The following is a 14,825-nucleotide window of genomic DNA, read 5'->3' as shown; positions in this document are numbered from 1 at the left end:
CACCACGGCCCGCGGCAGCCACTCCGATAAACGGCGGCAGGGAGTCGAAGCTGGCCTATGAACCCCCGCGCCTGCCATTCCTGCCCGGCGAAGCGTCCCCGCTCCTCGGCAGGCCCAGCGCAGCCACTCGCGGCAGCGCCGAGGCTGACTCGCAGGCGCCACCGATCCGGCCCCGGGTCAATAGAGGCCGCGGGGACGCCCGGCTCAGGCAGCCACGGGCCTGCCGCCGTCTTTGAGCGGCCGGAATCCCGGTGCCGCTCCTCCAGGCCGGTGCCCGAGTCGTTCGCCGGGCAAATCCCCGCAACGCGACCGGCAGCGGCGAGCCGCGAAACGCTTAACAACGGGCAGGGCGCGGAGCGGCGGCGGCAGCGCCGGCAGAGACCATCGGGGCTTGCCTTTCCCAGCCACCTCGGGCAGGGCACAGGGCAGGCCAAGAAGGGGAGGGGGGCGGCGCACGGCACGAGCCAGGCCCGCACCGGCCGTGCCCGCCGCCCGCCGCCCGCCGCCCGCCGCCCGCCGCCCGCCGCCCGCCGCCTCCACCGACCGCACTGCGCCGACGTGGCGCTCCCGAGGCGCGAGCGGGGGCGTGGCCTCTCGCGCGGGCCCCGCGCGGCGTGGCGTGGCGTGCGCGCGCCCGGCGCTTCCGGCCGTGCAGGATGGTGCTGCTGGAGAGCGAGCAGGTGGGGCGGCCCCGGCCGCGGCGGGAGCGGGGACCCCCAAGCCCTGGCCCGGCCCCGGCGGCCGGGGAGCGGCGCGGGGAGGGAGCGAAGCGCATCGTGGTGTCGGTGGCTTGGGCGAGGGAGGAGGGTAGGCCAGAAACGCTGGGGCCGCGGTGGGTCCGGGTCCTCAGGCCTCGTTTTCCGGAGTTAGAACCTCGGGCCGGGCCGTCCCTGGCCGGGGCTTCCTGTCCTGTGGCTTCACGGCGGAGAGGCTGAGCCGATCCCCTTCCCGCGGTGCGTGTTGCCGCCCGCGGAAGTGGGAGAGCCGGGCCTGCAGGAGCGGCGGCGGAGCGAGACGGCGTCTGCTGCCCTGGCAGCGAGGGGAGCGCGGGGAGAAGAGATAAAAGCCCGTGTGGTGGTCTCCAGCCATGGTTGGGGCTCTCTGTTCTCTTGCAGTTCCTGACAGAGCTTACCAGACTCTTTCAGAAGTGCAGAACCTCGGGGAGCGTTTTCATAACGCTGAAGAAATGTAAGTTTCAGTCTGTTACTGGATTAAAGGCACGTTCCTCTAAACCGACCTTAGAGCTGTCAGCACGCGTTTAAAAGATGCAGTTGTAATTCAGAACATCTGAAAAACAGAGGGGTTGTGTGGAGAAATCGCTCCTCTGAGCTGCAGTGCTGAGAGCCTTGAAGAGTCTGTAGTTCGGCCTGTAGGAAGTGTTAGGAGTTTATCATTAAACAGTAGTTGTGACTCCCTTGATGTCTGTCAAAGGAGACTCCCAGGGTTGCTCTTCTGTGTTGACGTTTCTGTTTTCTGGCTAGCTGGGGCTGCTTGAGGAGTCAAGTCTGCAGGGCTGCATTTAAAGCAGCAGCTGGCAGGGCAGGGCAGGGGGTTGCACCCATCCTGGGGGTGCAGTTCGTGGACCAGACGCTGGGGCTGCAGGGGAAGGGTCTGTGCGCGGTGCGGCAGCAGTGTCAGCTCGGACAGCCCTGAGCTCTGCGGTGCTGCACAAGGCTCGTGAGCAGGAGGCAGGGGTGGTTCAGTGGTGCTGAATAAATGCTCTCTGTGCTCCAATGCAGACGATGGGAGAACAAAGCCAGTGCCACGCAAAGGCCACGTAGAAACCTTTGAGCCAGCAGACAACAAATGTCTCCTACGAGCGACTGATGGGAAGAAGAAAATCAGCACAGTGGTGAGTGCCAGCTTTGGGTGAGGAGGATAAGTGGCTCTGCTTGGCTTTCATTTACTGCCCCATATGGCAAGTGAAATCTGTCTTTCCATGAATTCCACGAGAGCTACAGACAGCTGAGGATGGGCTGCTGAAGCATTCCCCTACAGATGGAACTGCATTTGGCTTGGGTGGTACTGCAGGGCAGTGGAAGGGATTCTGTCTGTCTGCAGCAGGAGCAGCTGCTTTGCATCAAGTGAAATTGTTTGGAGGGAAGGGGGAAACTGCTTGTGGAGATGTAGACAGGTATGGAATCTGCAGTGTGAGGACAAGTGGTGTGGTTCCAAGCAGAAGAGAGGTCCTGCACCCCTACACTCCAGCCTCAGGTGACAGAGCTAGTTCCTCAATGGAACTGATGAATGTTCTTACAACCCAGGGAAGAACCGACTGTTCCTGATATGGCAGGCAAGCAGTCCTTGTTTCCTGGCAAGAAAGGGTGGCCACGGGCAGGCTCACAGTTCCAAGGCTTGATCTTGCTGAGCATGCCTGTTTTTTTCCCTGGTTTACAGAGCTATTTGTGTTTCAGGACATGTGAAAAGCTGAGAGCCTGATGGGTGTTCACTTGGAACAAGAGACTGGGAGAGGCTTTAGCTGGCTTTAGGTCTCCTCTGTGATGTAACCCAAGGACAAATGTTGAGAAATACTTGAGGGAATCTGGGCTGCAACATGTTTTTAGGGTCCTACAAGTAAATTAAACCTTCCTTAGAATGTTTCTTCACTTGCTTCCTATTTGCAGACAGATTTGGGAGGTATTCTTCACAGTGAGGGTGGGGAGACACTGGAACAGGCTGCCCAGGGAGGCTGTGGATGCCTCCTCCCTGGGAGTGTTCAAGGCCAGGCTGGATGAGGCCTTGAGCAAGCTGGGCTGGTGGGAGGTGTCCCTGCCCACGGCAGGGGGTTGGAACTGGATGATCTTGAAGGTCCCTTCCAAGCCAAACCATTCTATGGCTCTCTCAAGGGAGTCCAGAGGGTTTTGTCAGTGACCGGGTCAGGAGTGTGCTCAGCTTCCTCAGTCAGTGGAGTCCTCTGCCTGCCAGGACAGCCACTGAGCTGATCCAGCTGCTGCCACAAAGGCTGCATGGACACCGCTGGCTGAGCAGGTGCTGATAACCTGGTCTGCAGCCAGGGCTTTCTTGCTTAACCCCAGTGTTGTTTTTGCAGGTGAGCTCAAAGGAAGTAAATAAGTTCCAGATGGTAAGTTTTGTATTGCCTTCTGTCTGCCTTTTCTGTGGGTCCTGGGGAGTGGTCAGTAGGGAGCACTGGACAGCTGCCAAGAGGCTGGCTGGGTGCTGACCTGCCCTGCAGATTAACCTCACACTGCCCCTCTGCCTGCAGGCCTGAAATAACCAAACCAAACCCCCCCCAAAACCAAAGCCCAAGCCTGTTGTGTCGTATGTGACCTTCTGCACAAGCACCTGCAGTGCAGGGTGTAAGAGCATGAGCATCTTGGCTGGGAGAGTGCAGCTGCCTCCCCAGCAGTGCTAGCTGAGCTGTGACCTCTGCTGTGCTGTCACTTGTGTTCTTACAGTGCTTCCAATTGTGTTTTTCAGGCATATTCAAATTTGCTGAGAGCAAACATGGATGGCTTGAAGAAGAAAGATAAGAAAAGCAAAAACAAGAAGAGTAAAGCCACACAGTGATGGAGCAGTGTCCTGCTGGCACTGTGAGAGACTTGACCCTCGCTCAAAGCAAAGTCCATTTCTATTTGTTTCCACTTCGTCTTTCCTTCCAGCAGGACACTGGGCTCTGGTCAGGATTGAAGAGAGCAGAAGGTGCTGTCTGTGGATTGTTGTGTGGCAGGAGCATTTCACTGAACCTGCTTTACAGCTGCCTGCCAGCTGGGTTTGTGCTGGGGCTGCTGCTTGCTTTCTGTTGTACCAGTGGGCAGCATAAACCTGTTTGAGGGATGACCCAGATGCACCTACCTGGAGTGAAGCAGAGCTGGAGCAGGGGTGTGTGGCAGGTGTGCAGTTTTACAGCTAAACCACAGCAGCAGGAGGGAAAGTGGGTGCCAACCTCACCAGGAAAAGAGCTTTCCTGTTTCTGTCATCTTCTGAGGGCCCTGCCTCCATCGTGCAGTGCAGAGCCAGGCAGCTGTACCCTCACTCCCTGCTGACCCTGGTTCAGGGTGGGGGGAGGGCAGGGCTCTGGACACTGTTCCCTTCAGACAGGGCTTACAGCTGCTCCTGTCAGCTGAGCTTCAGCCTTAGGGATCAATCTCCCCATACTGCACATCTGAAACAGCTCTTTGCCCTGAGCAGATGTAAAGGGTGACCTGTTCCTATTAAACACAACGAGAAATGGACTGGGCTGTGGCTTGTCTTGCTGAGCTGCTGGGGATGGGGTGCCTGCCTCTGCCCTTAGCACTGACTCCCCTGCTGCCACCTGCTGTGTTTCCATTACAGCTTTCACACTTCCACCAGTTCTATAGTTTGCCTTTAAAGTTTCTTTACATAGTTGAGCTTTGTCCTCCACCACAAGCAGAGGGCAGAGGAAGCAGGGATCAATGCAGTGAAGCTGCAGTGCTAAAGGCAGTGCTGTGGGGGTCACCTCTTTAACCAGGAGGTGCCAGGTGGGGAGGGTAAACAGCAGAAATCCTGAACTGTTGTGCAGTTTAGTGTGGCATGATGGCTGTGCACAGGTGACTGTGGCTGCTGGGACTGAGCTTTGCTCAGCTTCACTTCTGATGGGGCTGTGGTACAGTTAAGCATTGAGAAGATTCCCATCAGTACCATGACTTCAGGCTTCATCTGACACCCCATGAGAAATAAACTAGCTCTGTACTTTGGTCATGCAGGTGGTTGTTCAGGTTTAGGTCTGAGACAGTTTTTCCTGTATCAGGTCTTGTGTCACCTCCCAGAAGGCTGCTGCTTGATCAGCATGCACAGGCAGGCCAGGCAGAGAGGCAGGCAGGCCTGCAGCTGGGATGGAAAGCTGCTGCCTTTCAGAGAGAAACTGAAACAGTAGCTTAAAACCCCCGAACAAACCAACCCAGCAAAGCAACTCCCCGCACAGCACAAGGAGCCTGCGCTAGACCTTTGTAGCAGACACCTCCAGCAGGCTCCGTAGCCAAACCCTTTATTAAATAAAAACCCTTCTGCAGAAAAGTGTAAACCAGTTGGGTAGAGCTGAAGATAATCCAGCCTCTAGCTCTGCAACCAAGTTTCTCCTCTCACTGCTGCTGCAGGTTGACATCAAAGGCTTGCTGACACTGGGACAGGTCTGGCAGCTGCCCAGCTGCTGCCCTCTGTCACAGGAGAGGCATTACCTGACCCTGCAGAGCTGCAGGCAGCCTCGCTCCTTCCTTGCCTATAAAACATCTCTCTGCTTTTGGACAGCCATGTGCAGTTTGTATTGCACATGAAACTCAACCTGGGCATGTCAAGAGGCAGCAGTTGCCTGCCTTGCATCATTAGCTTTTGATGAACACTTGGAGGAGGCACCCAGGGGAGATGCCTCAGGCACTAGACCAGGACCTTGTACTCGTCACGGTAGCTGTACAGGATGAGTGCGGGAACCCTGCAGAGGGAAGGACAAAGAGTCAGCAGTGCACCACAGCAGAGGCACAGCAGCAGCAAGCTTGGCTTCCTCTCCACTTACCTTGTCAGTGGCCTGAAGCAGTGCTCCCTGTGCAGGCACTAAAATGGGAAGGGAAGCCTTGGCCAGGGACCGTGCTGTGTTCACAGCCCGCAGCATGGACCGGTGCTGGCCTGTGGTCACTGGCCAAATGAAAGCCTCATTTGATGCCTAATTGACTTAGTGAGCATTAGAGATGCACCCAAACGGCTTCAGCTTTGCTAAGAACAAGCCATTCAAGTCCACTTCTATTTAAAGTGGTAGCTTCAACATAGGTTTAAGAAAACATTCTCCATGAAGCCCAGAGCAGTGCCTAAATGCCCAGCAGATGTGCCCAGACCGTTCCCTCCTTGACAGAATCCACAAGGGGACAAGCTGAACCCAAGTGTTTCTTATGCTTAGAAATCAGGAGCAGTCTTTATGTGTTGGCAGAGCACATTGTGCATGCTTAGAGCTGGGCAGGCTGCCAGCTGTGCCACATCCCCATTGTATTCCTTCAGAGCAGGATGATGGGCTCAGGAGCTTCAGAAGGTGAGTCTCTGCTGTGAGGACAGAGGGTCACTGTGCAGCAGGAACCCAGCATGCCCGAGTGGATGGAGTTGTTTGCCACTCATCTCTGACCAGAGCAGCAAAGAGCAGCAGCAGTATGTTTTGGGAGTTCCTGCAAAGCCTGGTAGAGATGAGGCATTCTCATGGCCAAGAACTGACTGCCACAAGTGAGGCCTAGATGAGTAGACTCTTCCCATAGCACTCAAGGAACTCTGCACACTGGCTGAGTGTTTTGAGCTCAAGGAGGGGGAAGGGGAGAGCAAGTGAGGAGCAGCTGCCTCAGGACAGAGGGAGTGCAGAAGCGCTGGCGCTGCTCTCTGCACGTGAAGAGCCCGACAGATGTGTACCTCCTTTCCATCTTGATGGTGTAGATCTCATCACAGATCGCTTGCAAGTAGGAACACCTCTGCTTTGGCCATTGTGACATCAGCTGTCTCACAGTAGCATCAAAGGCTTGTCTGTCTCCTTCGAGCTGAGGAAAACAATTGCCAAGGAGCTGTGACACAGCTTCCATCCCTGCCATAGAACCACTTCCCCCAGCAGCAGTCAGCTTCTGAGCACTCTCATTTCAGTGCTCCTTCACTAAACACCCTTCAAACAAAAGCCACACAAACAACATCTGCAACTTCATTTTGAAGTTTTGATTTTTAAGCACATTTCTCAGGAGCTGAGTGCCCAGTTGCTGTCACAGCTTAGCAATGAGAAGACAGAAGAAGTGGAAAGGCCTCCAGCAGTTTTGTGATGCTGGACAGAACAAGAGAGCTGTGGTGTAAGGGTGGTCAAAGATGAATGGTGCAAGCTGATGGTGGGCATTGGTACTTTAGCTTTTTGAGGTAGAAAGCTGCTACCTTATTTACATGATTTGGGCACCCTGGATGGCCTGAGTATGCTGAAAGTACTCTCAAGTGGGGGCTGGTTACCAAAGAAGCACTGCTTGAGAGCAGCAGATGAAAGGTACGAGAGCACAGAATCCACTTCCAGGCAGGATGAGTTTGCTTTCTGTTGGGGGTAGGGAGGCAGCCATCTCTCTAGTAAGAGCTTCTGACTTCCTAACTTCTGCTTTCATGGGAGGAAGCTTTGCCTTTGCTGGCTCTTCCTCATGGAGCACTCTGAGTTGTTAAAGGTGTCAATGCCACACATCCCCTTTTTATCCTGCCTTCGCATCTCAGATTCTGTCCCCAAGACAACTGCCTCTGGATTTTAGGCCCTCCTTCGTTAACAACCTCAGGAAACACTTTTGTTGAACCTGTCCTCAATGCTCACTTGTTTCTAAAAATGAGCATCAAGTCTAATTTCACTTAACTATTCTTGGGGTTAAAAACAGCTGTGGCTTAGGACTCCCTCGTGGTGTCCTGCTTAACTTCAGCATTTGACAAGATTCTTCCAGCCTCAGTCAAACTTCTTGGGCAGGAGTAGGTTTTAAAACCTAACTCAGACTCCATTAAGGAAAAGATCTCCAAGAAGGCCATTTTCCCTCACACTCCATCAGGAGCAGCCTTTATCCTGCAGTGTCAAGAGTCTGAATGGCAGTACTCAGTTGCTCACCTCTAAGGACAGGAAGTGCATCACCGCTGCTTTGGGGAGATCAACCTGCAAAGACATCACCAAGAAATGACTGCAAAGCAGTGCTCTGAGCACTCCACCAGCTAGGCACTGGCTGCAGTGAAGGCAGGCAGGTGTGCAAAGCAGCACCTGTGCTGACAGGGCTGGGAACTGGCCAGGGTTTGAGGTGTCTGAAACAAAGTGTTGGTGACAGATGGCATCAGGGAAAGTTCCAGAGGCACAGGCAAGCAGGCAGCATGTTCCCTGTAGTCTTTTGTGACACAGTGAAGGCTATAGGCCATGGACAAACAAAAGCTGTGCTGCTTTAAATGCAAGAGCAAATCTAGCAGGAGCCAGTTATCAAACCTCTCCCAGCAGTCAGTACAAGTACAGCTGCAGCATCTACAGCCAACTGCTGCAATTCTGCTCCATGCCCCTGCCCAACACACAGCATTCAGCTACAGAAGGAACGTGCCAGGGGGCTCCTTTAACCAAACTTGCTTCACTTGGCATCAGACAGCAACTGCATGCTCCAGCCCAGCTCAGAACTTGCAATCAGTTCAGGCTTGTGGCAAATACTTACTGCTAAGACCTCGATCTCACTGGTTCTCTGCTGCAGCCCAGACAGGAATGTCTGCAGTCTTGTTTGCACCTGGCCACAAAAGAAGGGCAAAAGTAAAACATGTGGCTCTGTGCAGCAGGGTGGAACACCTCTGGCTCACAGCTGGTAACTGAAGAGGCTGCCTCCAACACAAGGGTAGAACTACATCACATTGAAAGTAAAATTCCCATTTTCAGTAACCATTCCACTGTAATCCCTGAGGAGCAGATGGGAAGGAGCCTGGGGCTGTGCCCCTCTGGCAGCCATGGCAGAGCCTCACTAGCTCTAGTGCTGCAGTGAAGCAGAGGGCAGTGCAGGTCACAGTGCCAGCACAGACTGCCTCTGCTTTGCTGAAGTCAGAGGAACAGCAGAGCCTGGCACTGGAGACAGGGAGTCATCTCCAGCGGGAAGAAGACTACTGATTTGAAATCCAGCCCAAAAGCAAGGGTCACATCTCCCAGCACTTCCAGAGCAAGCTGTGATCCAGCAGCAGTAGCACTTCACACAGGAAGTTTCAGCCTTGCACTACTCTGTCTTTGGTACCTTGGAAAGATGCTTTTATCTATCAAGAAGCTGCTAACAGCAGGCCCGTGTGGCTCAAAGCTCAGAGAATTAAATGCCCTTCTTTATTTGGCTTCTGAGAACTCTTTATAGGGTGGCTTTCCTCTTGTGCATCCCAGCTTGGCTTGAAAAGGGGCTAAGACTGCAGTTCAGCTTTACCATCTATTCCAAGTAAGTTGAAGGCACTAATCCCAATGAGCAAACTCTGATCTGCCCTCAGCCCCACAGAATCCTTCCTGCATTGCTGTAACACCACCTTGCAGCCCAGGCTCTGTGAAAGATCTGCAATGTCTTCTTACACCTTCAGTCTGAGCCAACATAATGAACTATGTACATGGAGTACCTCTTGGAAACTTACTACCAATCCAAGTGTGCTGAACTTGCACCTTTAACACCCTTCAGCATCTATTAAAAAGGACAATTCCAGAAGCCTGGCTCCTGCCAGCACAAGATCTCTGCTGCCTGTGTACAATGATGGCTGAGCTACAGCAGCGCAACTGCCAAGATCCAGAATACTCAAAAGGTTGTCTTGGCCTTCACCAGTTTCTCACAGTCTGGTTATGGATAAAGAACCAACAGAGCACATTTGTGTGTTGGGTGACAGTGAAGATGTGAACTCTACCATTCCTTAACTTCCAGGGGTCACTTCCTGACAGGTATTTGGTGTACCTGGATCTCCTGACGCCGCCGGGCGCTGGCAGACAACTTCTCCGGAGCTATCACACTAACATTAGGCACCACCAGAGTTCCATGGGGTTCAAACACACCTGAAATGCAGAGACAGGGACAGACTTAGCTGATGCACTTCCTTTAGACGAGAAGCAGCAAGAACAGAAAATTCACAGAGAGCAGTGAGCTGGCATCTGTACAACGCAGGGCTCTGCTGAACCCCCCACAGCCAGCCAGGCACGGAGGGAAACGCGCAGGGAAATCCTCCACGGCTCCCTTAGGATTCTGAACAACTGGTAGGCAAGACTAAGAAATTTGGGGGTTTGTGTCTGTTCACTAGAACTCAGGAAAGGTTCCCAATGGCTCACAGAATTTTACAAAGAAAGGTGGCACAGCTAACACCAAAAAGAAAAATCTGACAAGAACCAGGCAGCTATTTAATGCTCAGTCCCACAGCAGAGCCAGTGACAAAACAAACAGCCCCCAGCTAACAGTAACTGGCATCTGAGTGGCAATCCAAACTGCCACTTCTGCTACTCACACACACAACTAAAAGTCAGGGTGACAGCTGAGCACGGCCACCTCTCCCTCAGCCCTATGCCAAGGGGGGGACCAAAGTGTTTCTTTCAAAGCAAGCCCTGCACACTGCCTTGGTGCCTAAGCAAAGCATTAACAGTGCCAGCTTGAGCCACACAAGTAGTGACTATTGTTATCTACACCCAAACTCCCTTGATCAGACTGAGGAGGGAGCAGAATGCAAAGGTCTTTTCACTGAAGAACAGCAGGCCAGAGTGCAGGGGTCTCCACTGTAGCAATCACAGAATCAGAGAATCCCCACCCCAAGCCATCTCCTTGTTCAAGCAGATGCCACCCAGCTTCTCCTCAGCTAGGAATGCCATGGGTTTGGGCTTCTCTCCACTCCTGAATCACTGCATCAGTGACTGCTTGTATGGGCAGTACTCTGTTTGTTGCTCTGAGCACCTCTTTTGGTAGTCTGGAGGAAAACATTAGCTTTAGGTCACCTGGAGCAGCAGGAGGTGAGGCAGAAGTGCCTCTGACTAGAGGCACTGCTAGAGGACATTTTAATCCTGACCTTTAACTGTGTTCCAGCAATATTTCTTATACAATGGTTTTTAAGAAGAAAGAGAAATGTTTTTTATGTTCTGGAGGTAGAGACTAAATACCTGAAATATTAGTAAATGATCCCTTTTGATTTGGTACTGACAGGTTATCTGAAGTTTCTCTGAAAATAGAGACAGGAAAATGAATTTACAGTGATGAAGAAATACTGCAGCAAGACAGGGTTCCAGCTTATCAAACACACTCATTTCATTCCCACAGATACAGGAATTGAAGGCCAGCTCCAGCACACAGCTGCAGAGCAGACTGAAATCAGACAAAATCACAGGACAAAATCAGACCCAGGAGCAATTTCTGTGAATACAAAATATCTGCATCTGCAAATCATTCATTTAGTCACCAATTCCTCACAGGTAACACTAAAGCACAAAGTGATATACTTAAGATCACACATTCAGAGAAGCTTTCAAGAGTTGCTTTGGATCCCTTTGCTTTCCACATCCAGGACTCATTACCAAGCACTCTGCCAGGGTTAGCACAGTCACTGCATGTCAGCATTACCAAACAGGGGCTGGTCTAGAGTCTGTTCTCAAGAGCTACAAATAAGGTAACTTAGAAAGAGCAATTTTCTTTCACAGCCTCTGTTAGATCCTGTAGATCTGTCACAAAACACATGAGAACCAGGTTAGTTGCAGAGTTAAATGCTAGGAGTGGGTGAGGCCAAGGAAGGGAGAGTGCAGAGGTGGGCGGCAGGAGGCACCAAGCACCTGAGAGACTGCTTGGGTGAAGCACTTCCCAGCTTACTGATTCCCTTTCTGGTTAGGAACCCTTGCTGGTGTGCCCAGGCCACGTCTATCCCTGCTGCCAGTACATCCAGACACAGCAGTGGATTCAGATGTGTGCAGGACTCTGTCATTCCACAGGGCTGGATGTGACTGACAGCTACACTGCTGGTGCACACAGCTGTGCCCGCAGCCCCCTGTGGTTTCCCTGCCACCTCCCGTTGGTGACTTCAGCAAAGGCAGGATGATGGATGGTGCTGTGCACTCTGTTCTTTGCCAGCTGGTGCCTCCACCCACAGCATACAGGTGTGCTACAGCCAGACCTCCATTCCAGCCCTCCCAACACTACCTCAGAGGGAAAGGGATCTGCTGCTTTGACTCTCTAACCACACAGCACACAGGGGGATGGCCTCCTGCTCAGCGAGGGGCACATGCAGCAGTTCTGCTGTCCACACCATGCTGGTGCTCTAGTGGCCCTTGAGCAAGACAAGCACTGCACCTTTTAATGTCTGAATGTAGCAGCTGGGGAAGTCAGCCTCTTGCTTCATCTCAATACAATTCTAAACCCCAGCCTGTTGCTTCTTTTCCCCTCAGAAGGGATTTGGCAAAGCTCTTTACGAAACCAAGGTTTAACTGAGCACATCTTAAACCTGCTCCATCAAAGCAAGCATGCAGTCCCTTCTCACGTGGCAGGTGCATGATGCCCCTTACCTGCTGCATCTTTCATCACAGATCTTGGTTTTCAGTTTCTGGATCAGATGTTCCACTAAGTCAGACTCTAGAATCCTTTTCTCTGTCTGTCTGTCTTTCTCAAAGGACTTCACCTGTGGTACAGTTCAGTGGTTCTTAAGCTGGCTGAGTCAAAATGGCACATGAACAGGCATGAACAAATGTAAGCCCAGCTGGATTATTCACCCCTTAGAGGAGAAGCCATTAAAGGGAGGGAGCTGGCATCATTGCTCATCAATTGCTGCCAATTAGAGCTTTGACTAGATTTTTATTTTTAATCAACCAACTAATTTCCTCTGCATTGCCAGAGCTTAAACTAACTTGGCTACTTGTAGGCAAGGTGTGATTAATTTTTAACAGAGTGTTTCAGAGGTGCAAATCCCATGTTAACAAGAGCTAGAAAGCACACCCAGAAGCAAGTGTGCTGAGAGGGCCTGCTAGGATGAGGCCTGCCCACGGGTTGCAAGAGCTGGGCAAATATTCAGAGCCTAAAGGATCTGCCCCAGCTTCACTGGGAAGGGATTGATTTGCAGCAGCACCATTAACTTTCTCTTGGTGTTGCTTCAATAAACAGAAAGCTGTGGTGGAAGGCACTGCTCTGCCACATGTCATCACCAGTGCTTGTTCAGACAGGGCTTGCAGTGCCTCTGCCCACTCTGTGACCCTGGCATGGGCAGCAGGCAGCAAGGTAGACCCAGCTGAGCAGTGCACAGCAGCGAGGCGGCACGGCCAGGGCAGGTGCTATCAAACACTCACTGCTTTCAGTCAGAGAGAGGATCTTTAGTCAAAGAACAGTCACCTTCTTCCTAATCACCCAGAATCAACAACTCTAACTTCTCAAAAGGTACCATGAACAGAGGCTGCACAGCAGTGCAGGTGGTCACTCCTGTGGTGTGGGACACAGCCCAGCCTTTCCAGCCCAGCCTTAGAGATGAGGAGAGTGGTTCAGGCTCTGCTGCTGCAGCCACCTGGGGTTTTTAGAGGGGTGTTTTAGTTGTGTCAGTCTGGTAGCATGGAAAGCTGCCTGCTGCTAAGATCAGAGACTGCAAATGAATTTTGTAGAGTTAAAGAAATGAGGGACAGCAGAAACCTCTTTCCACATACTGACACCAATCGCTCAAAGTCAAGCCATGTTTGCACCAACTTTGGGACTTCCAAGGGGAAAGGAGGTCTGTGAGTGACTGCCCAGTTATGGAAGGGTAAAACACAGGCTTCTTCAGAAGAACTTTCCACTGCTTAGCAGCTGGAACTGGGGTTGGACTTGATGATCTTCGAAGGTCCCTTCCAACCCCTAAGCTCCTATGACCCTATGAGCTGCATGCACCTGAATTCCACCCACTGAAACCCTTCTGGAAAACGGAACGAAAGTAGGACACTAGATTATAAACCTCCAGCACCATCGAGTATCCTCTGGTTCCACACTCACCTTCACGTGGCTCCCTTCCTTATCTGACACAAGAGCCACATAGGTAATCCCAGAGCATCTGCAATATTCCTGCAGCTCTTCCTGGGACTGAAACAGGAACAGGAAGGGGAACGAAACAGAAGCCGGACAGGTTATGAAACGGCCACTTGAGTCATCAAAGCCTCCTGTCCTCACTTAAAACAACTTGGTATGAAGTAGCTCACTGAGTGTAAAAGCTTCTAAGAGATTCCTCTCTTGGCTTTATTAACAAGCCCAGGAGGTGAAGCTTCTTCATGCCTCTATTTATGCATCTAATGACTCTTAACACCCACAACCTGTCTAAGTCTGCACTAGCCAGAGGGAATGCCCAGGCCCCCGCAGTCCCACTGCCCACAGAGAAGGACCAGCTGCGCCAGACATGTCCTTTACTAAGGGTTAACTCAATCATTCAGAGATCCTACTTGCATCTCTCAGCAAGAGGAAAATTGATTGCCTTGACTGGTACAAAATAAGCTCCTGCTTTGAAACATCCTCACTGCACTTAACTGGAACTATCTGGCCTTATGTCAACCTCACTATGTGACTTTGACCCTTGATTTCAATAGGCTTAACTCCTCTGTGCTCCGAGGAACACATTAAGATCCTCCACCACGCTTCCAAATACCCTGGGAGGTAGAAAAGAAGAATGCTGCAAGGTCAGTGAGCCTTTCTGAACACTTGCATCTGAACAGCACCCTGCAGGCTCAGCTTTAGGAGTCTTAACAGAAAGCTCAAAACAATCGAGAAAGCATCTCGGGCTGCACTGACCTCAGAGAACAATACAGTTAACACATGGAGATAGAAACGCTACCTGGGACCAGTCATACATGATCTCAGCTGGAATTCCTGCAGTCCAGAGCTTCTGAACAATATTGATAGCTCTACCCATTGAGAGCTGGCCAGCACTTACAACCAGGAGGTCACACGAGCTGACAGAAACCTGAAGCACAGGGAAAACCAAAGGGGACAACATTAGCCACAAGACCTCCTTCTCCCCCCAAGGTGGCAGTTAGAGTACCAGAGAGGATAAATACACTAACCTTTTTCAAAAGACATCAGGCTGAAAAGAAGGGGTGAGATCCACCTCCTTTTAGAGCCAGGACCTGCCCAAGACTGTTCAAAGTCACTGAAATGGAGTCTTAGGCAAAAAGCATCTGCACCACCTTGGCCTGTGCCGTTCCCTTCTTCTCAGCCTGCTCAGCAAGGTGAAGCTGTTCTTGGGAAGTTCCTAACAGCCACACTGCCCAGCCAGGTGCAGTTGTGGGGCACTCCACAAAGCAGTCCAGCCTCTCAAGTTTACTTCCATCTCCACCCTCCATACTTTGCTAAAGGGAGAGGTGGCAGGGGCAAAGTAACACCTACTGGCTAAAAGTCTACAGCTGTAGCCTCCAACTGAAACAATCC

General features: G+C 52.0%; 2 protein-coding genes across 2 annotated transcripts in view; one reads left to right on the top strand and one right to left on the bottom strand.

Annotated features, from left to right (window-relative positions):
* Positions 1-586: 586 nt before the first annotated feature.
* Positions 587-4,273, top strand: SRP14 (signal recognition particle 14). Its single transcript, XM_054162134.1, has 5 exons — positions 587-680; positions 1,116-1,188; positions 1,740-1,852; positions 3,050-3,082; positions 3,439-4,273. Exons 1-5 carry the CDS (start codon positions 657-659, stop codon positions 3,526-3,528), a joined length of 333 nt encoding a protein of 110 aa, XP_054018109.1. The 5' UTR covers positions 587-656; the 3' UTR covers positions 3,529-4,273.
* A 688-nt stretch (positions 4,274-4,961) lies between these two features.
* EIF2AK4 (eukaryotic translation initiation factor 2 alpha kinase 4) overlaps positions 4,962-14,825 on the bottom strand; it is a 39,441-nt gene continuing 29,577 nt past the window's right edge. Inside the window, exons 31-39 of the mRNA XM_054162133.1 lie at positions 14,233-14,361; positions 13,404-13,490; positions 11,960-12,072; positions 10,571-10,629; positions 9,387-9,484; positions 8,139-8,207; positions 7,559-7,603; positions 6,361-6,485; positions 4,962-5,407 (exon numbers count right to left, since the gene is read on the bottom strand). Of these exons, the coding sequence (XP_054018108.1) occupies positions 5,353-5,407; positions 6,361-6,485; positions 7,559-7,603; positions 8,139-8,207; positions 9,387-9,484; positions 10,571-10,629; positions 11,960-12,072; positions 13,404-13,490; positions 14,233-14,361 (780 nt within the window). The 3' untranslated portion in view covers positions 4,962-5,352. The remainder of the gene's footprint in view (positions 5,408-6,360; positions 6,486-7,558; positions 7,604-8,138; positions 8,208-9,386; positions 9,485-10,570; positions 10,630-11,959; positions 12,073-13,403; positions 13,491-14,232; positions 14,362-14,825) is intronic.

Source organism: Dryobates pubescens, chromosome 5 (assembly GCF_014839835.1).
Source record: "Dryobates pubescens isolate bDryPub1 chromosome 5, bDryPub1.pri, whole genome shotgun sequence".
NCBI classification, from domain to species: Eukaryota; Metazoa; Chordata; class Aves; order Piciformes; family Picidae; genus Dryobates; species Dryobates pubescens.
Note: the sequence above shows the minus strand (reverse complement) of the source record. Positions and strands in the feature narration are given on the sequence as shown.

Bases quoted from the DNA above. Each gene is read 5' to 3' on its own strand.
- SRP14 (XM_054162134.1), top strand. From the start codon at position 657: ATGGTGCTGCTGGAGAGCGAGCAG. The intron at 1,189-1,739 runs GTAAGTTTCAGT...GCTCCAATGCAG, and splicing joins TTTCATAACGCTGAAGAAAT to ACGATGGGAGAACAAAGCCA. The intron at 3,083-3,438 runs GTAAGTTTTGTA...TGTGTTTTTCAG, and splicing joins AAGTAAATAAGTTCCAGATG to GCATATTCAAATTTGCTGAG.